The sequence below is a fragment of the Micrasema longulum genome, unplaced genomic scaffold, assembly GCF_059751315.1.
Source record: "Micrasema longulum isolate JH-2025_06_02 unplaced genomic scaffold, ASM5975131v1 h1tg000079l, whole genome shotgun sequence".
In the NCBI taxonomy this organism is placed as follows: Eukaryota; Metazoa; Arthropoda; class Insecta; order Trichoptera; family Brachycentridae; genus Micrasema; species Micrasema longulum.
This window is the reverse complement of record NW_028277285.1, coordinates 138276-163831: the sequence shown is the minus strand read 5'-3', so window position 1 is coordinate 163831 and position 25556 is coordinate 138276. Positions and strand designations below refer to the sequence as shown.

The following is a 25556-nucleotide window of genomic DNA, read 5'->3' as shown; positions in this document are numbered from 1 at the left end:
CTTACGCTTCAGGGGCCAGTCCAGGGATACCTTTTCAAATGAATGTTTCGCGTCGACCATGTCGGGAATCGAACCCGAGACCTCTTGCACGGTGAGCAGACGCGCCGACCACCACACCACGACGAGGCAATATTTCATGACAAGACATGGCCGATGACACATCACGAGTCCTGCAAAAGCCTCGACTTCCGCATCCTTCTGTAAAATGTTCGGTGAAGCATTTCGATCATCCGCCGCGCGAAGTTAAGGTGATCAGCCTCGCAGTTCGAACAGCCTTTAAAAATCAATATACCCCGCCAGGATTCGAACCCGGGACATCATGGGATCGAGCGGAGAGCGCTCGTCCAGGTCTCTGGTCCCGTTTCACACCCAGAACTGACCGCAGGCCCGGAAGCCCAGTCAGTCAACCCGAGGCTAGTCAACTCGAGCAACGTCAACTCGAGCCACTTTTCTCGAACCTACGACGCGGCGTCTCGGTCTTCCGGGCCTGCTCGCTTCGCGCGCGCGTCCAGGCGTCGGGAACCATTCTTAGATTTATGTTTAGGATTGAATCGATAGTACTTAGTATTTTACGTTTGTTAAATGTTTTCAGATGTTAGGAGAAATTATAGTGAATTGTTATATGTACGTATACAACATGAGAGAGGATGAACGATGAAAAATAAACCTATTTAAATATTTGTTGGGATTTTTATTTGTTTCCTTCGTCCATTCCTTACGCCCGTATTTTATTTATTTATTATATGCGCCCAGAGGGCTTTTACATGACTGATTTAAACTTCATGCGATACGTGCTGTGTTAGGCATTACACACGCAAAAGATGAGAGATTTTAAATCTGAAATGAAGATACTTTTGGCACATTGACTGCTTTTGTAAAGGGTTAGATTATTTTACTATTATGGGCACTGGCAACTCCGGGTGCCAGGCCTACCAACACAGAAGCGCAACGCGTCACTAACGACTGTGAAACAATTCGGACCCCCTCCGCCCAGCATTGATTCCAGTTGTCTTCGAAACAGCAGTGTAACGTTTCAAATAAACAATGTTTGAGTATGTCCAAATGCTTGCAGACTGGCTGGATTTCCTCCCTAGGGAGTTATTCATAATTAATGGTTTCAGCTCTTTTACTTCACAAAAGTCAACAGATGGAAGAACATGGGCGGAATGGTGAAAGTTACACAGTGTGTAAAGTGGCCACTTAAACCAGCCAGTGACAGGTCATAAGCCCTGTTAATGCCTAGACTTCCACATTCCCTTCTCAAAAATGTTTTCCCTCTCTGTTGCAATTAATTTAAAGTTACAAATAAATTAATTTCAATTATTACACTGGTGTCACCATGAGGAACTCAAAGTTTTGTATTTCTGAAAGCACTCCTCGGTCAGTTCCGCCGATTGGTCCGTTGACGGCAAGTAAACCGGAAACCTTCCACAACTCTCTTATCATTGGTTGATTCAATATGAATCATATTGAACTAATGTACATTTTCAAGAAACTTTGTAGTATAATTTGACGCTCTAATTAAGAAAACTTTTTTTGCATCCAATTTCCCGTAGGGCTGAACTTCTTCATTGGTGACCCCGCTGTGATTATTGAAATTAATTTACGTTAAATTTTACAAGTAATTAACAACGTTTCGAGGAGAATATTAGGCATAAGGTGGTTCGATTTTTTTACTAACATTGAAGTCGAGAACGGACGCAGCAGCCTCCTAAAACGAGCGTCTCGAGGATGCGGCGGTGGTCCTGGCTCGGACGCGTACCGCGCATTCCTCGGGAGAACCTACACCCGAGCTGCCTCTTCTTTAAACCTGCGGGCTCACGCCGTCCTGGAAGGCCGATCTTTCGACTTTATTCGGCGGAACTAAGAGGCGCTGGATTGACGAGAGCGCTGGCTGACAGGGTCTCCTGGAGGCAACTGGTGATGTCCACACGCTCCACTGAGGAGCGGATGTGGAAGAAGGGAAATTATGTAAATATTTTCAAATATCTAAATTAAGTAAATGAGGCCTAGAATTTCAATCGCCTATGCGCTCAGTAGCTGCAAGACTTTTTGTAATATAACTTCTATTTTAATAAATTTGTTTTTTATTTAGATTTTTAGAATATCACTTAAACTCTAAACTTCAAATAAAATAAAAATAAAAAATGTAAATAGGGGCTAGATTTCTTACTGTCCATGCGCTCTGTAGCTGCAAGACGTGCTGTAATCTAGCTCCTATATATCATAATTGGAGACGAGGAACTAGAATCCCAACCGTCCATGCGCTCTGTAGCTACAAGACGTGCTGGGATATTTATTTATTGTGCAGCGCCCTTGAGGTGATTTTCACAAAAATGGCGCTCTATAAATTATCCAAACATATATATATATATAAGGGAGAAGAAGAACAACGTTTCGAAGACGGCCGGAATCAATGCTGGTCGGAGAGAGTCTGAATTTAGTTTTTCAGTCGTCGGCGTCGTGTTGCGCTTCTATGTTGATAGGCCTGGCACCCGGTTGCAAGTGCCCATACAAAAACATCGTGAATGTGACAGTATTGATCAACGACCCTGGGATTAATTACATCCGTTAGGAGGAAACGCTGGCGGACTGTGAAAGCTGAAGCTGATGACTAGGACAGCTCGCGTTGATTTGCTGCAGCAAAAGTTTGGCAATATTCACATCGGACCTCCCGTCATCTGGAAAAATAACAAATATATCAACGGCGGAAAGGAAAAATTTAATTTATTTAGTCATTTAAACGCTTTATAAACATTTTTTAATTTGTTGCGACAGAGAGGGAAAACATTTATGACCTGTCATTGGCCGTCTCTGTTGCAACAATTTTACAAAACAAACAAACCATCCCGCCGTTAGGCAGAAAGGACAGAACGCCACATCACTCTGTCTTTGCATACATACCTCGCTCCCTCTACATTCATGCATCTTCTCATGCACGCGCGCCGACTATTCCTACTCTCGACACGTCCATCTTCGAGTATCTGATGGACTCGATCGTGCCACGTCTTTCTCGGTCTTCCCCGTTTTCTGCGTCCATCAACATTCGCGTCGTAGATCCTTTTGGCCGTCCATGCCATGTCCGAACCGACGCAGCGCCCCTTTCTCGATTCTGTCGATGATGCGTGTCTCGGCCTTGCACAGTTCACGGATCTCGACATTTGTGCATAAATTTACCACATATTCGCCCGAGGGATCGCATTTCGACAGCACTTAACCTTCTTTCATCGTGGTCAATATAGTGCAGGCAATTGGTAAAATAAACCAAAGTAGGGAACAAAATCCCGAACACTCCTCTAGTGGAACGGCAGGCCCGTTGACTGCTGCCAACAGGCCGGCTTCTCTTGAAGAGTTTTAAGTGGTATCCTCTCCACGTGAGCAAATGCTGAGAAGTTCCCGATTGGTCCACATAAGTATATTCCTCCTGATCCTAACAGTTTAGATAAATTTAAAGAAATTTAATTGCAGAAAAAACCACTTTTTTAAATATAAACCTTGTATATTATAAGCAAGGTAAATAATAAAGCAACTCCCATATAAAAAAATATATTTATATGAAAAATATATAAAAACCTTCTTTCATCATTATTTTTCCAATTCCATACATTAGACTCGGCACTAGAACTCCATTGTGAACTGCTAGTTTCACCTCCTGCGATAAACATTTGTTTGCCAAAGTAGATTTCAGTGCGCCGTTCACCCTGTTCCCGGCACTCCCCCTCCTTTCAATGTCTTTCTCAGTCTTTCCATCCCTAGTAGAATTATGTAAAAATTTACTATATATATATATTTTTAATTATGCACGAAAACATTTCCAACAAACCATCGGTATTCGTAGTATATAGGTGAATTATTCCTAGGTACTCAGATTCAGACATTCCTAGAAGTATTGGGAGAATAAAATGGCACTTACTTTCAAAGAACACAATCTCACACAGATCGCGGCACTCGGGATCGGCAGCGATTATTTCCTTGAGGGCGAAATAAAAATTCAGGGCGGAATCTCTTTTGTACATTTTGTATTCATCTGGAAAAAGACACATTCATCATCACATTTAGTGCATGTTCGGACATGGTGGTGTTTGCATCCATAGCCGTAACTTCCATAGTCTAGCGAAGATTAGGCAGTACAGTACAAAATTGCATTTTGCCGATTTACATGCGGTTTTCAGCGTAATGTAGATCTTTACCACGAGCATATTTATAGCTATTAAAATCTTTGATTTATTAAGTAAAAAAAAGTCAGGAGCATACATGTTTTTTTATCTCTCGCCAGGGTTGCATTAGACGAAAATACATAAAACAAAAATTTGGAAAGATGTCATTTTTTAGTGTATAAATTTTGATTATTTCCTTGAATTCCTTATAATTTCTACGCATTCATGTCTTTTTACTGGATTTTTGATAATACTAAAATAATATCAACCGACATTCGATACATTTTTGAAAATCGCATTCCTAAATAAAGTGCACCCCTGTTGGTGAGAAGAGCAGAGTTTGACATTTGCAAAAAGAATACTATATTTGAAAATTAATTATTTAAAGTTTTGGAATCAAACCATAAACAAGTGCCTAGGTACCGACTTAAATTCAATATTTGAAAACTAATTATTTTATACTCTGAAATTCGATCATGAACAAGTTACCAATGAAGTTACACTATCTTTTTTACGTTTATCCGAACGGTTTTTACACGCTTTCACGACACAATCAAGCATTTTGGTTTCCAATTAAATGTCAAGCTCACGTCTCGCGGTTAAAGAACGACTAAATACGCAAAGGGCAGGACAGAGCGTTGGACATGAGTTCAGAGTCGTAATTTAAGAGGACCCCGGGTGCGTTCATGTATGTAAATAGGTCGCTGGTTTGTAAGTATACTTAATAATGTTTAATCTCAAGAGGAAACGTGGTCTGACTTTTCTTCATACAAACGTATTCTCGTATTTTCTCTCTGGATTATGGCACTCGAACAGTAATTTTTTACAGAATTTAGATATTATGGAAACTAGAACGTTATTTATTTAACTTTTTGTACATAATGTTATTTGTACATTGGCGGGCTTATTGCCAAATGGCAATTTCTTCCAACCAACCAATAAAATAAAAGTTTTATTTTTATAATTCAAGTTACAGAACATATTCCATAGAAAAAAATATATTAAAAAGCCAAAGATATATAAAAATAGAAATAAACGTATTTCTTTATAAATTACCTTAAATCAAAACTGTTACTCAATGAGAAAAAGGAAAAAAGCGGAAAGAGGAAAAAGGAAAGGAGGAGAGATTAAGGAAGAGAAAGAAGATGTTTCTTCAGACGTGATTTAAACAGAGATAATGTAGTAACATCTTTGATGGTGGATGGGAGATGATTCCACAGTCGAGCCGCGTAAACACTATATGAGTTAGAGAAGTAAGAGGAATTGTGGATGGTTATTAAGAGAGTGCCTTGAGAATTAGAACAAAGAGGTAAACCATGAACTGATAAGCGGCGACGCAGGTATATAGGAGCGTTAGGACTATGAAGTACATTGAACAGAAGTAAGAGGGAGTGATAGTCTCTCCGCTGTCTAATTTTGAGCCATTTCAGTTGACTACGATAATCAGAAATGTGGTCATTTATCATTTGTCAAAGTAATAAAACGTTCCAACTGTTGCGTATATTTGATTATTTACTCTTTTCGCCAAAGCGCTATTATCTCAGTTTCGACCTGTCCCTGTCTACGTACCGCTGTGGGGCCCCGGCCTGCTCGCGACCTCGTAGTAGCGGCTGAGCGGGGTGGCGCCCTCGGCGACAATGTACACGGGCAGGCTCCCGTCGCTCTGCACTATCTTGTATATGGAGTGCTTGTACCCGCGTTTTATGACGCCAGAGTTGTTGTGGGAATCCATGTCGAGACTCTAAACGAAAAAACTGGGTTATCATCGTAAAGTACCCAAATATTGCACCAGACAGGAGAGAAGTTCGCACATTAATGATACTAAAAAAAATTAAATATTATGAATAATAAAAAGGAGTAAGATGACAACACGTCTTGCAGCTACTAAGCGCATAGACGATTGGAATTCTAGACCCCATTTACAAAATTTAGGTATTATAAAGGTGATATATGAAAGCTAGATGACATAATCATCGTGCAGCTACAAAGCGCATGGACGAGGGGAATCCCAGCAAAGCTAGAATGATATCAATAAATTTACAAAAAATAGAGCATAGTAAGTTTGTCAAGTGTTCATGCCAAGAAGCAATAAGAAACTAAATAAATAAAGCACTGTTTCAACTCCACGGTCAACAAAGGGAGATAGATGTCCGAAGAGAATCTTTTATAAACAGTAGGTAGATACCGTCGCCATGTGGCCCACTGGCTGCGGGAGAATTTCTGGAAACGCACGTGTGTAGACTGGGGGAGTATGCCTATAGTTCCAACGACTTGGTGTCCATTTTGGTCCGTTTAATGAGACGCAACATTCCTGTTCAATTCACTTTTTACATGAATATTACACAAACGCGTGTGTGAGCGGTTTGATTTATCATTTTGTACGTTATTCAATAATAAGGCGTTTTCTAGTAGGTGAATTGGTTCAGCCGGATGAATCTCACCCACATGATAAAGGTTTCAGCTCATTTACTTCACAAAAGTCAACAGATGGAAGAGTTGAGGAAATGTGGATGTTCAAACATAGGCAGAATGGCGAATGTCACACAGTGTGTAAAGTGGCCACTTAAACCAGCCATTGACAGGTCATAATCCCTGTAAATGCGTAGACTCCCATAATCCTTTCTCAAAAATGTTTTCCCTCTCTGTTGCGCAAATTTAAATATGAACAACTCCCTAGGGAGAAAATCCAGCCGGTCTGCAAGCATCTGGACATACTCAAAACAACGTCGGCTATTTTCGTTTGTGTTTGAAAATGGATCAAAGAATTTGTATCTAATTTAAAATTAAATGAGGTGTGTGAAATGTTCATAAAGGCCTATGGTGAGTCTGCTACGAGTAAAAAAAGAGTTTGCGAGTGGTATAAGCGTTTCCAAGGTGGCCGTGAAGGCGTTGAAGATGGCGAACGGCCCGGACGCCCCAGCACATCAACAACCGATGAAAACGTGGAAAAAGTTAATGAAATGGTTATAAACGATCGCAGAATCACAATCGGAGAAGTCGCTGATGATGTTGGCACATCGATTGGCTCGCGCCATGAAATTTTTTGGAATGTTTCGGGTATGAAACGCGCGGCAGCAAAATTTGTTCCAAAATTGTTGAATTTTGAACAAAAACAGCGGCGAATGGAAGTCAACGACGATGCAGAATTACTGAGACGTGTTATAACAGGCGACGCAACATGGGTTCACGGATGTGACGTCGAAACTAAGGCTCAATCGTCCCAGTGAAGGCATTCTGGACCGCCAAGACGAAAATCGCCGAGCGCGCTGAACACGTCCAACCTTAGCGGCTGCCACAGACAAAGTAACCAATGAATACAGCTGAAATTTTGAGCATACTTCAGGGGCATGTATACCAACATAAAAATACAATCGGACTCTCCAAATTCGAAAATCTTATAAGTTTCTCTTCCGCCGTTCTTCCAATGGTGTCTGTGGTGAGGCATCCTTTTGAGTGATTTGGGGATTTTTGTAGACCATCTTTTGAACCTTTTCCAGTAGCTCGATGTCTTTAGTAAAGTGGGGACTCCATACTTCAATAAAGGTCTGACGTAGGTCATTCATATTTCAAGAAATATCTGGAGTAATATTTTGGAATGCCCTTTTAGTCAAGTAAATTATTGACTCGGCTTTCTCGGCAATAGACGTGATGTAAGCTTCCCATTTAAATCCATTGATATGATTGTGCCGAGATCTTTTTGATGCTTTACGGGTTTGAGTTGGACACCACCCAAAAGTATACTTAGGGTAGTTTCGGCCTATGTGAAGAACGGTTCGCGGATTTGGTGTTGCTATGCGTTATTTTATTTTATTTTGTTTATTCAGAAAAACAACAGCAATACAAAAAAATATACACAACATTATAAAAAAAACATAAAATAAAGCTAAATCAGTTTTCCACATAAATACAATTATAAAAATTTAGTTCAGTTAGATATTAATTTATAGAAGTGCATGTGTGCGAGTTTTTTTGTGTGAGGATGCGTGTGTAAGTGAGTGGAGTGTGGTTTTGGTAGGTATGTGAATATGTGTGTGAGTGTATATGTGTGAGGGTGGGTGTGTGTTTGATATGAGTGAATAGAAACATCTTAAATTTATCTTTATTTACTTTGCCACTGAACCCTAATACAAATGAATGCGATTACCCACCTTGTACTGGGATTCTTCCGACCTAATACACTAAATTTATTTGTCAATTTTTAAAATGTGTAAATGGGGGCTAATTTTCTAACTGTCTATGCGCTCTGTAGCTGCAAGACGTTCTGTAATCTAGCTCCTATCTGTTATATTTTTTTATTGATCTTAATTGAAAACGAGGAACTAGAATCCCAACCGTCCATGCGCTCTGTAGCTGCAAGACGTACTGGGATATTTATTAATTGTACAGCGCCCTTGAGGTGATTTTCACAAAAATGGCGCTACATAAATTATCCAACTATATATATATAATAATAATAGAAACTTGGCTACGGTTTCGACCTTAGAGTAATAATGCGTAACCTAGAGAGAAGCCCTATCACTATGTTTCATAGAACGCAAGCAATGTTGGTTAGCAACAAATTGGTAGCCATTTCGTTTTGCTTGACAACAAAAACATAACGGTTCGATCGGATGCTTTTGTCGCTGTGCTTGGCTTTGTTTGTAAATAACGATATTTACGTTGTAATAAATAAAAATCTACTATGGCGAATTGCAGTATGTTTGGTTGCAGAAATAGGAGCGTCAAAGCTGTTAAAGGAGTCAGTTTTCACAGGGAATTGATTCCCAATATTTTCCCATGATTTTTGGCATTTATTGTCCCGACACGTGTATTATGTTGCTTCAAAACTTTCTTTATATCAACGTATTTACCTCAGATACTATTTTTTCTAAATTTAGGGGATAAATTTGTGAATTAAAGCATGTTTACTGTTGATAATGACAGTTGATTACGGGCAATATGTCGGGGCCGCACTAGGCATCCATGCAAAGTTTGAGTCTTTATCGAGTAGAGGTCTATTCAAATTTTACTTGAAATAGCAACGTTAACCTTGAAATCGCATCTAAAATGACGTGTCCAAATTTCAGGCCGCTACGACTCGCCGTTTCGGAGATGTGACGGACAAACAAACAAACTCAACACGGGATTTTGGTTCCACGGAGCTGGAATTTATGTCTCAATAAATGCAACATAAGTATACTGTGAATAAAATGAATAAATAAATAAAAAAAATAAACACACGCGTGTATTTTCAATTTTATAAAATAAATATAGGCGAATTGTGGAAAAATAAATTGGAATAACCCTGCAATAATCAATAAACAGGTACATATTTACAATGTGAATTAATATTCATTTGGCAATTTGTTGGCCCATTGTTTTGCTGCGAACTGTAGCTAACTTAATACCCAATAGTCATAGAATGGTTTTCTAACGTTTGGGCTTTTCTCTAGGTTACGCATTATTACTCTGAGGTTTCGACCGAAAATAGAACCCAACTTGAAAGCAGTTTTGGCTGAAAATTGAATGATTTAGAATTGAAAGACGATTCAACTTACCACGGCGTTCTCCAAGCGGATATTTGTGTCACTATTGTACTCCTCGAGGCTGGTGGGGCAGGCCATGGAAGCCTGGACCACTACGAACAGCTTCTTGACGGGGACGGTCACGTCGTGGTTGGCCTCGAACGTCTGGATCATCTCCAGGATGCCGGAGTTCTGGTCGCCCCTCTCGGGGAGCGTCATCTTCAGGTACCGCAAATAGTAGCCGTACGCCATGGAGGTTCCGAAGTCCAAGCCGTCCGACTCCTTGATGAGGCTCGACTTTATCTTGGAAGTTATGCCGTTCTGGAAAATAAACGCGCATCACGCCTCGTGCACGTTCCGACCGAGAAGGAGAACGCAACAATGTTTTGAGTATGTCCAAATGCTTGCAGACTGGCTGGATTTTTTCATTATGGAGTTGTTCACATTTAAAATTGTCGCAACAGAGAGGGGAAACATTATTAAGAAGGGAATATGGAAGTCTAGGCATTTGCAGGGCTTTTGGCTGGTTATGGCAACTTTACACACTGTGTGACGTTCACCATTCTGTCTATTTTTTACCTTTATCAAAGTTTTCCCTCTCTGTTGCAACAAATTTAAATATGAACAACTCCCTAGGGAGGAAATCCAGCCAGTCTGCAAGCATTTGGAAATACTCAAAACATTGTAGAATCAACTACCTGGTAAAAGGAGAAGTATAAAAAATTGGAAAATTGTTTTCAGGCATCGCCCAGTAGGTGATTTGGTTCAGCCGGATGAGTCTCACCCGCGTGATGAAGGTTTCGGCTCCTTTAATTCACAAAAGTCAACAGAAGAGTTGAGGAAATGTGGACGTTCAAACATGGGCAGAATAGTGAATGTTACGCAGTGTGTAAAATGGCCACTTAAACCAGCCAACGACAGGTCATAAGCCCTGTTGATGCTTAGACAAAAAATTTTAAGGAGAACGTATTTGATGTAGTGACGGACCAAAATCACAACTGAAACTTATTTAAATAATAATATTTAGAGTTTGTCCAATTTTTTGTAGACAAGGACTGGATTAACCTCCGTGGGGAGCTGCTAACATCAACATATTACAACAGAGATGAAGAACATTTTACAGAATGAAATATAAAAGTCTAGGCATCCACAGGACTTGTGACCTGTCATTGGGCACTGTTTAATAATATGCGCCTACAAAAACGCGACATGTTCGGCGTCGATATTTGTGACGTCAAGATCGTGACGATGTTCTATTTAAATTAAAACGGTCACAAACAAATTTCGACTCACGTGTATATACATAGAATTAAGAATGGTCCAGAAGGAGCGTAGAATCATATTTGAATACATCGGACAGTGTCCAAAAATCCCCACTAAGCCCCACTTTCGCCGCGCGCATTCGTGATGTCGCCGCGTAATGTTGCACGACGGGAAAAAATATAGTCATAACACAAAAATAAGGTTAAAAAAAAAGCAATCTGTCACGCGGAAATATTGATTGACATAACGGAGTAAGTAAGTAAAGGGTCATTTAATAAAAGAAATTAACAAACAAATTTAATTTTACATAATACAGATATTTTTACATCATGTTAAATAATATTTGATGTTTTAAAGATAATGTCGGTCAAATGTCTACCACAGAGTTGTTTAATCCGAGGTCCAATTTTCGTTAGTTCTCTCATTAGATGAGCAAAGTAGGGTAAAAAAATTTACTATCCTGGCAACAATGTTCATTTTGTTTCTTCGACAATCTGACAGATGGAAAAATAATTCCATTTTTTTTAATTTTTTTTATAAAAAGAAATATTTGCGTTCTTATGATTTACCCAAATATTTAATTTTGAGGGCCATTTTCAACGAGTTGTAAATAACTCACTATTAGAAAATGGAATCAAGTTGGGGTAGAGTGTGATTCGAACCACAGACCTTTGGTCCGTGAGTCCGAGACACTAGCCACAGGACCACAACCCGAGCAATTTTATGTAATGCATTTGCTACATACACATTCATTTGCTATTTACACATGAAATGTGATTCCATCCTGTTTCTTTTAGGTCCTAGCAGTAATTTTACACTTTAAAAGGACACAACACGGCATAGTTGAATTCAAATCAGGAGTTGCGTACTGAGCGACGTCTACAAAGGAACTGATAGAAATTTCTGGACTATTCTTAATTCTATGTTTAAAGCGTTCGGCCACGAAACTCACTCGCTCCAGGGCCTTGACGAGGTAGTGCCCGCTGAGGAACACGGCGATGGCGCCGTACCTTATCTGCTCCTCGCGCAGCCAGGCCATGCAGAGCGCCGACGCCGCGAAGAGCCCGTAGACGGGCAGCTTGAAGTCCGCCGCGATCCTGGCCGCGCTGTGGGAGGACATCGCCCGCGAGACGACCAGCCGAAGCAGCACTTCGGAGAGCACGAGGAACACGACGAAGGAGGCTGCGAAAGGGAAACACAATTTAACATACATATATATATTTATTCATGTATACGCCCAATGAGCATTTTTAAGGACATATACTACTAGCATCACGCCATTTTCCCGTAGGGGTAGTCAGAGAGAATGGACCGCCATACACGTCTATCCTGGCATACAATCCTAGCCTCTTCCACATTCATTCACCTTGTCATACATGCCCTTCGGTTCCGTCTACTTTTAACATGACCAGACTTAAGATTTTGGTTTATCTGATCGTGCCACGTCTTCCTCGGTCGTCCCCGTCTCACGTCGCCGTTCATTTCCGCCATATATACTTGTTTTACCATTCTCTCGTCGTCCATTCGTTCTACGTGACCAAACGATCTGAAAGATCTCTCAGATTCAAAAGGGTGTTTTTTATTATATGTAACAGTTCTTCACATCCTGACCTATTGAGAAGGAGCTGACGCCATTATGAGTCGGCTGACTGTTTCGTGCGCTTCGCGGTGCTTGTTTGAAATGCCAAATTAAATCATCTCAAAGACCCTTTCCTCAGAGAATAAACATTAAAAAATATTATAAAAGAATGTAGAAAGACACAATGGCACATAGTAGACTCTGTGGGAGTGGAAGCGGGAGAGAGGTGTTTATATTTAATTGAATTTATTCATTTTTTTAAGAATGGGAGCAAAAATGAGTGGTACAACTGTTGACTGTCTTCTGTATGCTGATGATGCCGCGCTTCTTGCTAGCAGCAAAGCAGACCTTCAATTCTTGGTAACAAAAGTCTACGACGTATGCGAGAAAAGCCATTTGCTTATGAATGTTGATAAATCCAAAGTGATGGTTTTTGAAAGGGACGAAAATATAACTAAATGTGAGATCAGCGTGAACGGAGATATTCTGAATCAGGTAGGAGAATCTGTGTACCTGGGAAGTATGTTTACTGGGGACGGAAAGGCCGGGAAAGATATTGACAGGAGGGTGAGTGCCGGGAACAGGGTGAACGGTGCACTAAAATTTACTTTGGCAAACAAATGTTTATCGCAGGAGGCTAAACTAGCAGTTCACAACGGCGTTCTAGTTCCAAATGTATGGGAGCGAAGTATGGAATTGGAAAAATAATGATGAAAGTAGGTTGAATGCTGTCGAAATGCGATCCCTCAGGCGAATGTGTGGTAAAACGACGCACGACAGGTGCGCAAATGTCGAGATCCGTGAAGTGTGTAAGGCTGAGACACGCATCATCATGACAGAATCAATAAAGGGGCGCTGCGTCGGTTCGGACATGTGGAGCGAACGGACAGCGAAAGAACGGCTAAAAGGATCCACGATGCAAACGTTGATGGATGCAGAAAACGAGAAAGACATGGCACGATCGAGTCCATCAAATACTCGAAGATGGACATGTCGAGAGTAGGAATAATCGGCGTGCGTGCATGCATGAGAAGATGTATGAATGAAGAGGAAGCGAGGTCTGTATGCCAAGATAGAGTGTTATGGCGTTCTATCCTCTCTGCCTACCCCTACGGGGAAACGGCGTGATGGTTTGCTGTTGTTGTTGTTGAATTTATTCATTTATTTATTCATATTTTTCTCTTACAAACTATAATTAATAATGAAAATAATGTGTCCTCACTGCCACTGGGGGGGTTCCCCGTGCCGAGGACACTTAACAATATACTATTTTGAAATGTTCTTACATTTGAGAATGAAGACTGACTTAATAAACAGAGAAAATTGACAAAATGTTCAGACAGTTTTAAACATAATTAATTTATACACATCTAACAACAATATTTTGAGTTTGTCCAAATTTTTGCAGACAAGTACTGGATTCAACTCCCTAGGGAGCTGTTAACATTAACATATTACAACAGAGATGAAGAACATTTTAAAGAAGGCAATATGTCTCGGCATCTACAGGGCTTATGACCTGCCATTGGCTGGTTTGAGTGGCCACTTTACACACTGTTACATTCACCATTCTGCCCATATTCGAACATCTGTATTCCTTCAATTCTTTCATCTGTCGATGTTTGTGAAGTTAAAGAGCTGAAACCTTTATTTATGCGGGTGAGATTCGTCCAATTGAATTATTTCACCTACATACTAGACTAGGCAACGCCTAAAAATGTTATTTTTTCAATTTCTATACTTCTTCATGGACCAGGTAATTTATCAACCTAGACTTCTATATTACCTTCTCTTAAATGTTCTTCATCTCTGTTGTAATATGTTAATATAAACAGCTCCCCAGGGAGTTGAATCCAGTCCTTGTCTACAAAAATTTGGACGAACTCAAAATATTGTTGATAAATTACCTGGTCCATGAAGAAGTATAGAAAGTTAAAAAATAATATTTTCAGGCGTTGCCTAGTCTAGTATGTAGGTGAAATAATTCAATTAGACGAATCTCACCCGCATAAATAAAGGTTTCAGCTCTTTAACTTCACAAACATCGACAGATGAAAGAATTGAAGGAATACAGATGTTCGAATATGGGCAGAATGGTGAATGTAACAGTGTGTAAAGTGGCCACTTAAACCAGCCATTGACCTGTAGATGCCTAGACTTCTAAATAACCTTCTCTTATATGTTCTTCATCTCTGTTGTAATATGTTAATATAAACAGCTCCCCAGGGAGTTGAATCCAGTTCTTGTCTACAAAAATTTGGACAAACTCAAAATATTGGTGTAATGTATATGTTTGTGTATGTGCGTTCATGTGTGTGCGTGGATGGCTCGGAGTGTACATTCGATATTTTTATTTATTTTAATTTATTACCTCCATGGAAAACGCAAATGTCAACAATTATTCTTTTCTCACTTGAAATTCTTATTTATTTATTTTTTTGTCACATTTAATGTTTTTTTTACATTTACATTTTTTTTTTTGCACCACTACAGGCCAGGAGGCCCAATTACAGTGGTGAATTACATCACAGAACACCCAGGCTTGAGAAAAATCACATTTTAATTTTTGCGTTCTCACCGGGAATCGAACCCGGAACCTTCCGTGCGTGAGTCAAGCGTCTTGACCACTCCACCACGGAGGCCGCTGTGTTTATATCTTTTGCATAATTTATGAAAACTTAATTAATTTTTGTATGTTTACTAGAGATTCAAATATGGACAAGGATATTGAAAGGAGGGTTAGTGCCGGTAACAGAGTTAATGGTGCCTTAAAGTCTGTCGTAGCAAATAAGTGTCTATCGCAAGAGGCTAAATTAGCAGTTCATAATGGAGTTCTGGTACCGACCCTAATGTATGGAAGCGAAGCATGGAGTTGGAAAAAAAGGGACGAAAGTAGACTGAATGCTGTTGAAATGCGATCCCTCAGGCGAATGTGCGGAAAACCAATGTATGATAGGTGCCCTAATGTCGAAATTAGAGCAGAATGCAAGGCTGAGTTAAGCATTATCGACAAAATTAAGAAAGGTCTTTTGCGATGGTTCGGTCATGTGGAGCGAATGAATGATGAAAGAACGGCTAAAAAGATTTACGATGCGAATGTGTCCGGTTGTAGGAGTCGAGGAAGGCCGAGAAAGACACGGCATGATCAAGTACAACAAATTCTTGAAAGTGGTCATGTGAAAAGTCGGAATAATCGACGTGCGTGCATGAGAAGATGTATGAATGTGAAGGAAGCAAAGGAAGTGTGCCAGGACAGAGTGGTGTGGCGTTCTATCCTCTCTGCCTACCCCTCCGGGGAAATGGCGTGATGGTTAGTTAGTTAGTTAGTTAGTTAATTAATCTTTTTATGATAAAAAAATATTGTTTTTAAAATACTTCTTATGTATGACTGTATGTTTTCTGAATAAAATAAAAATAAAAAAAATAAATAAATAAAAAAAATGTACACACATGTATTAACTTGTTTACTTAGTGACAATGTGCACTGGCAATCGTATAAAAAAATCTTTCTCTTGTATAACGAGTAGCGTTACTAGCGTTTGTATCGAGCAAATGCAGTGGTCTCATCTTCCTCGTAATAACCAAGATTGACTGTTAAAAAAATTGCATTTTTAAAAAACTTTGAAACCGGCCGTTAGAAAAAAAATTTAAAAAAAGTGGTTAAAACAAAGATATTTCAATTAACAAGGTTAGAGCTTTGAATATAAAATTAATGAATTAATTCATTTCTTACCTGTGCCATGGATGGCATTCCAAATGTCTGCGTAAACTGTAAAAAAAAAAATATATTTAAACAATAATTATTGTCAACAATCTTTTGAGTTTGTACAAATTTTTGTAGACAAGGACTGGATTCAACTCCCTGGGGATATATTGTTGATAAATCACCTGCTCCATGAAGAAGTATAGAAATTGAAAAAATAACATTTTCAGGCGTCGCCTAGTCTAGTATGTAACTAACTAACTAACTAACTAACCATCACGCCATTTCCCCGGAGGGGTAGGCAGAGAGGATAGAACGCCACACCACTCTGTCCTGGCACACTTCCTTTGCTTCCTTCACATTCATACATCTTCTCATGCACGCACGTCGATTATTCCGACTTTTCACATGACCACTTTCAAGAATTTGTTGTACTCGATCATGCCATGTCTTTCTCGGCCTTCCTCGACTTCTACAACCAGACACATTCGCATCATAAATCTTTTTAGCCGTTCTTTCATCATTCATTCGCTCCACATGACCGAACCATCGCAAAAGACCTTTCTTAATTTTGTCGATAATGCTTAACTCAGCCTTGCATTCTGCTCTAATTTCGACATTAGGGCACCTATCATACATTGTTTTTCCGCACATTCGCCTGAGGGATCGCATTTCAACAGCATTCAGTCTAGTATGTAGGTGAAATAATTCAACTACACGAATCTCACCCGCATAAATAAAGGTTTCGGCTCTTTAACTTCACAAACATCAACAGATGAAAGAATTTTAGGAATACAGATGTTCGAATATGGGCAGAATGGTGAATGTAACAGTGTGTAAAGTGGCCACTTAAACCAGCCATTGACAGGTCATAAGCCCTGTAGATGGCTAAACTTCTATATTACCTTCTCTTAAATGTTCTTCATCTCTGCTGTAATATGTTAATATAAACAGCTCCCCTGGGAGTTGAATCCAGTCCTTGTCTACATAAATTTGAACAAACTCAAAATATTGTTGATAAATTACCTGGTCCATGAAGAAGTATAGAAATTGAAAAAATAATATTTTCAGGCGTTGCCTAGTCTAGTATGTAGGTGAAATAATTCAATTGGATGAATCTCACCCGCATAAATAAAGGTTTCAGCTCTTTAACTTCACAAACATCGACAGATGAAAGAATTGAAGGAATACAGATGTTCGAATATGGGCAAAATGGTGAATGTAACAGTGTGTAAAGTGGCCACTTAAACCAGCCATTGACAGGTCATAAGCCCTGTAGATGCATAGACTTCTATATTATCTTATATTAAATGTTCTTCAACTCTGTTGTAATATGTTAATATAAACAGCTCCCCTGGGAGTTGAATCCAGTCCTTGTCTACAAAAATTTGGACAAACGCAAAATATTGTTCTATAGTAATGATTAACAAATTATTTGCAAAAGCTACTTATGCTAATGATCTGGTATTTATTCATTTTATTTTTATTTTTAGACCCATGTTTTAATATGGTTTTTTACAATATTTGAGTTTGTCCAAATGTTTGCAGACAAAAGACTGGATTTCACCCCCTCTGGAGTCACTAAGATTAACGAATTACAACAGGGATGAAGAATACCTTAAATAAGGGAATATGGAAGTCTAGGCATTTACAGTGCTTATGACCTGACATAACACCGAATATGCTACTAAAAATATACAAATCCTATGTCAGATTAGATATGGAATCCCTATTTTGTTAAGGATATCAACTTGTCGGAAAGAGTCCAAAGACGAGCTGCAAAGTTGTCGCCGAGCCTGAAACTTCCGGCTTCCGTATGCGGAGACTGGAAACTCTCGGTCTCAGGGCGCTGCAGGAACGGTGAGAAAGCGGAGACCCGATGGAGACATACGAGACACTCGACGGTCACTATGGCTGCCCAAATTTGGATCCCTCGAGCTTAAACGAGACGCTCGCCTTCGAGGCCACAGTCTCAGGCTGGAGTGATTTTCTACATTTCCATTAACAAGACTGGCATTACCATTAAGACGACACAGCTTATATCAGCCTTACATAATGCACGTATCTCGACATTTGCGCATCTATCGTACACAGCTTTACCACACATTCGCCCGAGAGATCGCATTTTGACAGGGTTCAGCCTACGTTTTTCCAGTCCATACTTCGCGCCCATTTATCGGGGCCGGGACCGGGACTCCATTGTGAACTGCTGATTTTGCCTCTCGCAACAAACATTTGATTCAAGTGCACCATTCACTCTGTTCCCGGCACTCGCCCTCCTTTCCATCCCTAGTAAACATACTTCCCAAATACACAAATCCCTCTACTTGTTTTAGTATAACTCCATTCACAGCGATTTCACATTTAGTCATAATCAAACATTGTTGAATTACTACCTGGTAAAAGAAGAAGTATAAAAATTGGAAAATTGTTTCCAGGCGTTGCCTAGTAGGTGATTTGGTTCAGCCGGATGAATCTCACCCACGTGATAAAGGTTTCAGCTCTTTCACTTCACAAAAGTCAACAGATGGAAGAGTTGAGGAAATGGGGATGTTCAAACATGGGCAGAATGGTGAATGTTACACAGTGTGTAAAGTGGCCACTTAAACCAGCCAATGACAGGTCATAAGCCCTGTAAATGCCTAGACTTCCAAATTTCTTCTCGAAAACTTTTTCCCTCTCTGTTGAAATAAATTTAAATAAATAACTCACTATTAGAAAACGGGAATCAAGTTGTGGTAGAGCGGTGTGCGAACCTCGAACCTTTGATCCGTGAGTCCGTGACATTTGAAGAACATTTTCTTACTGCATCCTACTACTGCTACCACCACGCCATTTCGCCGTAATGTTAGGCAGAGAGAATGGACCGCCACACACTATCCTGGCATACATTCCTAGCGTCTTCCACATTCATACATGCCCTTCGGTTCTGTCTGCTTTTGACATGACCAGACTTAAGATTTTTGTTTATCTGATCATGCCACGTCTTCCTCGGTCGTCCTCGTCTCACATTGCGGTTTATTTTCGCCATATATACTTGTTTTACCATTCTTTCGTCGTCACAAACACAAATTCCTCTGCCTGTTTTAGTATAACCCCATTTACAGCTATTTCGCATTTAGTCATACTTTCAATTCTTTCAGAATATTATTTTAAAACGAAAAAAATATCCATACACGCCTGTCACAAAACTGCTTCAATCTACAATCGAATATGATAAGCAATATTAAAAGAACTTACGCAGAATTAAGATAAGAGACACCACTGTAAGAACCGAATTAATTTCAAAGTCCTTGGACTTCTTTTTTTCTGGTTGAGGATACATTTTCATCATATTGTGTCACGCGTCACAAAACTACATACAAATAATTATATTTGAATATCTAAAATTCAATGTTTTGAAAATGGTGAACGTCAGCCGCGACTCAGAGAAAAAACAAACCATAGATTTAAACGCGTTCTGTCCGTTAGTGATGCGAGTCGATTATAGTACTCGAATAATTAAACTGGGTACCTACCTTGATCGATAGCATTTTTTTCCCTTTATTGCGGCCTCTTTCTAAAATATTATGATAATATCGAACGAAAATGCGCACGATGGGAAGATAAAGACGTCATACTTCACCTTGACGGTAAAGTTGAAGATAAATTTCCTCTAGCGATTACGAAAACACACTACCGGCCTCCCACCTTCAAGTTTTGAGTAGGTGCATCGATATGAAACAAGGGAAAGCGTACGTCACGGTACACATATCTACGCACTGAAATGACGTAGCTTCAGTATGACGTCATCGTTGAAGATAAAATTCTCCCGATCGATTACGAATATACACTACCGATCCCCCCACCATTAAGTTTTGATGTAAGTACATCGGTTTGTACCGACGGGTCTAGAACCCCTCGACACGTTGATCTACGCATTAAAAGTGACGAAAAAATTTCCATCGAATAATTCTTTCTTTAATTACGATTTATTCTAATTTAAATCGTTCTGAGGTCGGCTCTTTTTTTTTTTTAAAAGCCTTATAAAAATATGAGAGAGAAATAAGTAAACTTTGAGGTCGAATTAAATTCTGAAATAAATGTCAGTTTTAAAAATGAGCGGCTAGATGAAATATCATATATATTGTTTCCATCTGTTTTAATATTTTTCTAAGTGTGCGTATAGAGAGTCGGCCTTGTATATGAATACAAACGATCGTTGAGTATACCGTCTTGGTAATTGTCAAAAGTCATATGAAAATCACGTTCAAGCGAGCATTTTTTGCAAGAATTGGGATTTATTTGAGTTTAAAATAGTTTTGAAGTAGACACTTTTTATCACAGAAGCTTATTTTTAAAAAAAAGAGAACTATTTTAAATTTTAATGAAGTAAGAAACGCGGACTAATTTTTGCGGTCATTCATTGGTTTGTTGCACAAGCCCTGTAGATGCCTAGACTTCTAAATTACCTTCTCTCAAATGTTCTTCATCTCTGTTGTAATATGTTAATATAAACAGCTCCCCAGGGAGTTGAATCCAGTCCTTCTCTACAAAAATTTGGACAAACTCAAAATATTGTTGTTAAATTACCTGGTCCATGAAGAAGTATAGAAATTGAAAAAATAACATTTTCAGGCGTTGCCTAGTCTAGTATGTAGGTGAAATAATTCAATTACACGAATCTCACCCGCATAAATAAAGGTTTCAGCTCTTTAACTTCACAAACATCAACAGATGAAAGAATTGAAGGAATATAGATGTTCAAATATAGGCAGAATGGTGAATGTTACACAGTGTGTAAAGTGGCCACTTAAACCAGCCATTGACAGGTCATAAGCCCTGTAGATGCCTAGACTTCTAAATTACCTTCTCTTAAATGTTCTTCATCTCGGTTGTAATATGTTTAATATGAATGTTTTTTATTAAGAAACTTACTGTCTGTCTTTAAATTTTATCCTAATTGTCATTTAATCATTGTTGACTGTATGTTTCTGTAAAATAAATAAGTTTTACAATAAAAATAATGTAGGTATGTAGATCAGCATCATTTCTTTTCCACACCTACTTGTGCATAGGGCGCTGCATTGGTGCACCAATCCCTGCGTACCTTGATCATTTTAGTTACATGAACGCGAGATGGTCAGTTGTACGCTTCAGGTACCAGTCCTCTAGCTCAATCACAAATAACTATCGACGTAATTAAAAACATGCTTAGCATTTGAGCGACCACAATAAACAATAATGAACATCGTTAAGTTATCGCGGTCTTAAGTCAACGCGTGTGTAATCTCTAAGTCAACGCTCGTGTCGGTTTGTTTTTTTTTTCTTCTCGTTAATAAATATAGTTCACAGACGAAAAATCGGCGTTTACTTTAAAAAATAATACAATATATTTCATTTATAAAATAGTAAGGAGTATCTATACAAAAAAGTGAAAATTAAATTACAATTACTATGGCGACTGCTTTTCTTGACATTTGGCTAGCCAACCGCCGGCTTAATGCAATGAATAGCGTGATAAATAATAAATAAATACATAAAAATAGCAGTTTTGGAATATTTTCCATATTTACACCGATGACATTCAAATTTGTGATTGCGCAGCAGGATTATACGTCGCGAAACGTAAATATTTTGACATTTAATATTAGGTGTTCACGGATGTTCCATTGTGATCACAAATACGATCAACAACCATGGTGAGACATTATTATCACGTCGATAGTTATTTGTGATTGAGATACGGGTACCATGAAATATTCCAGTGTGAAAACACTCTTTTAGATTAATATTTTATATCAACCATGTCGGGAATCGAATCCGAGACTTCTTGCATGGTAGGCAAACGCTCTGACCGCTACACCGCGAGGCCTTCAATTAAATTATTGCTGTAAATCTTTTTTAGTCATTTCGAAACAAGAGAGATGAATTAATCGAATAATAATTAATAACAGGTTATTCGGTTCACAAACCTATATTTAGGAAATATTTTTTTTGTTTGTTAGGTACTGACGCCCTATTTTTAAACAAACTGACGCATCAGACTCAGACATTTTGTTGTAGGAGGGGGGTTGGCGGATAGAACGCTTCGTCACTATCTATCACATTACATAAATTTGATATGGCCTAGCCTCTATTACTCAGAGCCAAAAGCTAATCGCACGCCCCGCCCGATGACAAATGACATATATAGCATTAACTCTGGCTTTATGATATGTCAAAAAAATATACACCAACAAATTGTGTGACGTCACTGTGTCTGTTAGATCAATGTACGCTGTTGTTAGCTCATAATATTATTGGTAAATTTACATTTCTGAATGACCTTTACATTATTGATTTATTTAGGATAATTTATGTAGCGTAATTATTGTGAAAATCACCTCAAGGCCGCTGTACAATAAGCATCCCGACACGCCTTGCAGCTACAGAGCGCACAGGCGGTTGGGATTCTAGTTTCATTATATAAGAGCTAGATTAGAATACGTCTTGCAGCTACATAGCGCCCGGGCGTTTAGAAATCTAGCCCCCATTTACACTACACAAAAAAAATAGTAAGAGCTGTTTTAAATTTACAAATAACCCAACGATGTTTTGACTATGTCCAAATGTTTGCAGACAGGCTGAATTCCCTCCCTAGGGAGTTATTTAGATCTAAATTTGTTGCAACAAAGAGGGAAAACATTTTAAATAAGGGAATATGGAAGTCTAGACATTTACAGGGCTTATGGCCTGTCCTTGGATGGGTTAAGTGGCCACTTTACACACTGTAGCCTATTCCGCCTATGTTTGAACATTCACATTTCTTTAACTCTTTCATCTGTTGACTTTTGCGAAGTAAAAGAGCTGAAACCTTTATCATGCGGGTGGATTCACCCGGCTGAATATTAGGCAACGCCTGAAAACACAATTCCAATTTGTATACTTCTTTTACTAGCTGTTTACTAACTTAGATGTGTCGTTTCTAAAACTTTAAAAAACCTAGCGTTTGACTAAAATTTGCAAGCGTGGGTTTAGCGCAAAGCGCGTCGCTGTAAATGACGCTAATTGCTAATGCTAACTTTTGACACCGCTGAACCAAAATAGCAAACAGCTGATTCAAGATTCAAGTGACGGGACGCTAACGTCACGCTGCGGCTTCGATACGACGCAACGTCGCGTCGTGTGGATTTATCAAAACATCAACAAACCCGGCGTTGCCCGAGACCACAATGTGCGCCACGAGCCACGCTAATGTCGCGTCGGTCGTGTCGTTCTCTATTTATATAAAGGCAATGTTCGGATGTGTCCTCGATGCAGTGAATAACTACTGGTCCGATTTACGTGCGGTTTTCAGCGAAATGTAGATCTTTACCACGAGCATATTTATAGCTATTAAACTCTTCAATTTATTAAGTATAAAAGAGTTAATATCCATCACCAGAGTTAATATCCATCACCAGGGTTGCATTCGACGAGAATGCATATACAAAAAAATGTAAGGACGATAATTTTTACACGTTACGTTGCCTAGCCGAAAAGATGAAACTAATTATACATAGATGGCACTTTTATCATTTTAAATGGCGGCCTCCGTGGTGTAGTGGTCAAGACGCTTGACTCACGCACGGAAGGTTCCGGGTTCGATTCCCGGTGAGAACACAAAAATTTAAAAATGTGAATTTTCTCAAGCCTGGTTGTTCTGTAATGTAATTCACCACTGTAATTAACGTAAAAATGCCATTTTTACGTTTATTTTCAATGGAAATTTTACACAACTTGGTTTGCGGAAACTCTACACTATATTGATTGTAACAAATATCATAAAAATATAATTTGGTCCTTTTCACAAAATGGTGGACAAAACAAAAAATAACTTGATACATAACAAGCATAGGAAGGATTGAAAATGTTCAATGAATTTTTTTTAAATACCTAGATTATAAAAACAATAAAACGCTTTGCACTTACAGCCAATCTGCCAAACAAAATGGATTTTTTACCCTCGAAAAAAGACGCACTGTATCTGAATCATGCTATTTACATAAATTATTAAATAATAAAGTAGACTCTTTAAACCTACTCTCCAAAATTAATCTTAATGTCCCTTTTCTAAGCACAAGACTCTTTCCTCTATCTATATATTCTTGCTCTAACTACAATGCGCTTTTTCATATATTGATTAACTCAACATGCCCCTTAATTTATTTAAAAAATAATTCTGGCTGCGATACGATCCCACTTGCTATTTAATGACACACCTGAACACTTAACCCACACAAATACACCTCTACGATAATATTCTACGCTCCTTCTGTTCATATTACGCGCACATTACAATTCTTTTCTTTGGTGAGTAAAAATTAATTTAACAACGACGGCAAAAATGAATCAGAAATTATTTTATCTAATAATTAATTACGTAGAATTAATGTTGTGTTATAAATTAAATTCAATATTGGATGATAATATCTCTTAATGTTCCTTCGCGTACTCAGAAATAATGAAATTCTGTTCTGTGGTCATCATAAAACGAATTATGCCATGCGCCTCTACCCAGAATGATTAGATTTGTAAATGAAAATCAAGATCTAAATTATTTTGATTGTAAATTGAGTTTTTTTACAAATAGGCTGAAGAAATATTCCCAATAAATCGACTGTATATTTGTAGAATCATAATCAATGGATTCTATAATAAATCTTATTCAATAAGTACACACGTACAACTTATTTTTTATTGCATTGTATCCTTTATAAACAAAAATATAAAAAAATATGTAGTATAACTTAACGTGTAAATCTATTTTGTGTAATTCTATAATTAATTATGACTATCTTTGTTGAATTACCTAATAAAATAAAATAACGTCTGTCTAATGTATGCTTTTCTTTGCTGTATTCCTTCTATTATTTGTTACTGTATTAATATTGTTTTTCGTTATGTAATTGTTTAAATTGGGCATTGTCGTAAATTTGTTGAATAAATAAATAAATAATGTCAGGGGAGAAAGGCGTCACCCGTTGATAATGTTTACAATACATTGTTTCTTTATTTACTTACCCAATTCATGTATGAAAAATGAATCAATAATTATTTAATTTGTGAGATAGTCGCTCATTCCTGTTGAAATAATTATTTCCGCGACTGTCCCGTGCATTTTTTGATGTCAACTAAGATTTTTCTCACAAATGCTAATTTGGTACAAAAATGCACCCCATTTTATAGAATAAACTTTCTTTTATACACGAACACGCGTTCGGCGCGCTACGACCGAAGCTTCACACGACGTAAATATACGTCCGTCTCTTTTATCTGGCGTTTTTTTCTATGGATTTGAGACGCCCGAGCGGAGTTTCCGTGGTCGCGTCGCGGTCGTTTCGCGTTCC

The 25556-nt window shown here is 38.6% G+C and overlaps 1 protein-coding gene across 3 annotated transcripts; it reads right to left on the bottom strand.

Annotated features, from left to right (window-relative positions):
- Window positions 1-670: 670 nt before the first annotated feature.
- LOC148284904 (stimulator of interferon genes protein homolog) lies at window positions 671-25412 on the bottom strand. 3 transcript variants are annotated; one of them, XR_015823560.1, is made up of 8 exons: window positions 19447-19631; window positions 16237-16272; window positions 11877-12106; window positions 9695-9982; window positions 5727-5898; window positions 3914-4027; window positions 2516-2681; window positions 671-929 (listed from the first exon to the last, which is right to left on the bottom strand). XR_015823560.1 is itself a non-coding variant. In XM_088233231.1 (7 exons), the coding sequence occupies exons 3-7, from the start codon at window positions 12042-12044 to the stop codon at window positions 2572-2574; spliced, it is 852 nt and encodes a 283-aa protein (XP_088089357.1). In that variant the 5' UTR covers window positions 12045-12106; window positions 16237-16272; window positions 25231-25412; the 3' UTR covers window positions 671-2571. The 3 variants fall into 3 exon arrangements, 2 of the variants coding, with proteins under 2 accessions (XP_088089357.1, XP_088089346.1); XM_088233231.1 differs by lacking the exon at window positions 19447-19631 and adding an exon at window positions 25231-25412 and having other exon boundaries at window positions 671-2681; XM_088233220.1 differs by having other exon boundaries at window positions 671-2681; window positions 19447-19644.
- Between the last annotated feature and the right edge of the window lie 144 nt (window positions 25413-25556).

Bases quoted from the DNA above. Each gene is read 5' to 3' on its own strand.
- LOC148284904 (XM_088233220.1), bottom strand. From the start codon at position 19,540: ATGATGAAAATGTATCCTCAACCAGAAAAAAAGAAGTCCAAGGACTTT. The intron at 5,899-9,694 runs GTAAGTTGAATC...TTTTTCGTTTAG, and splicing joins TCCGCTTGGAGAACGCCGTG to AGTCTCGACATGGATTCCCA. The intron at 4,028-5,726 runs GTACGTAGACAG...GTCTTTTTCCAG, and splicing joins CAGGCCGGGGCCCCACAGCG to ATGAATACAAAATGTACAAA.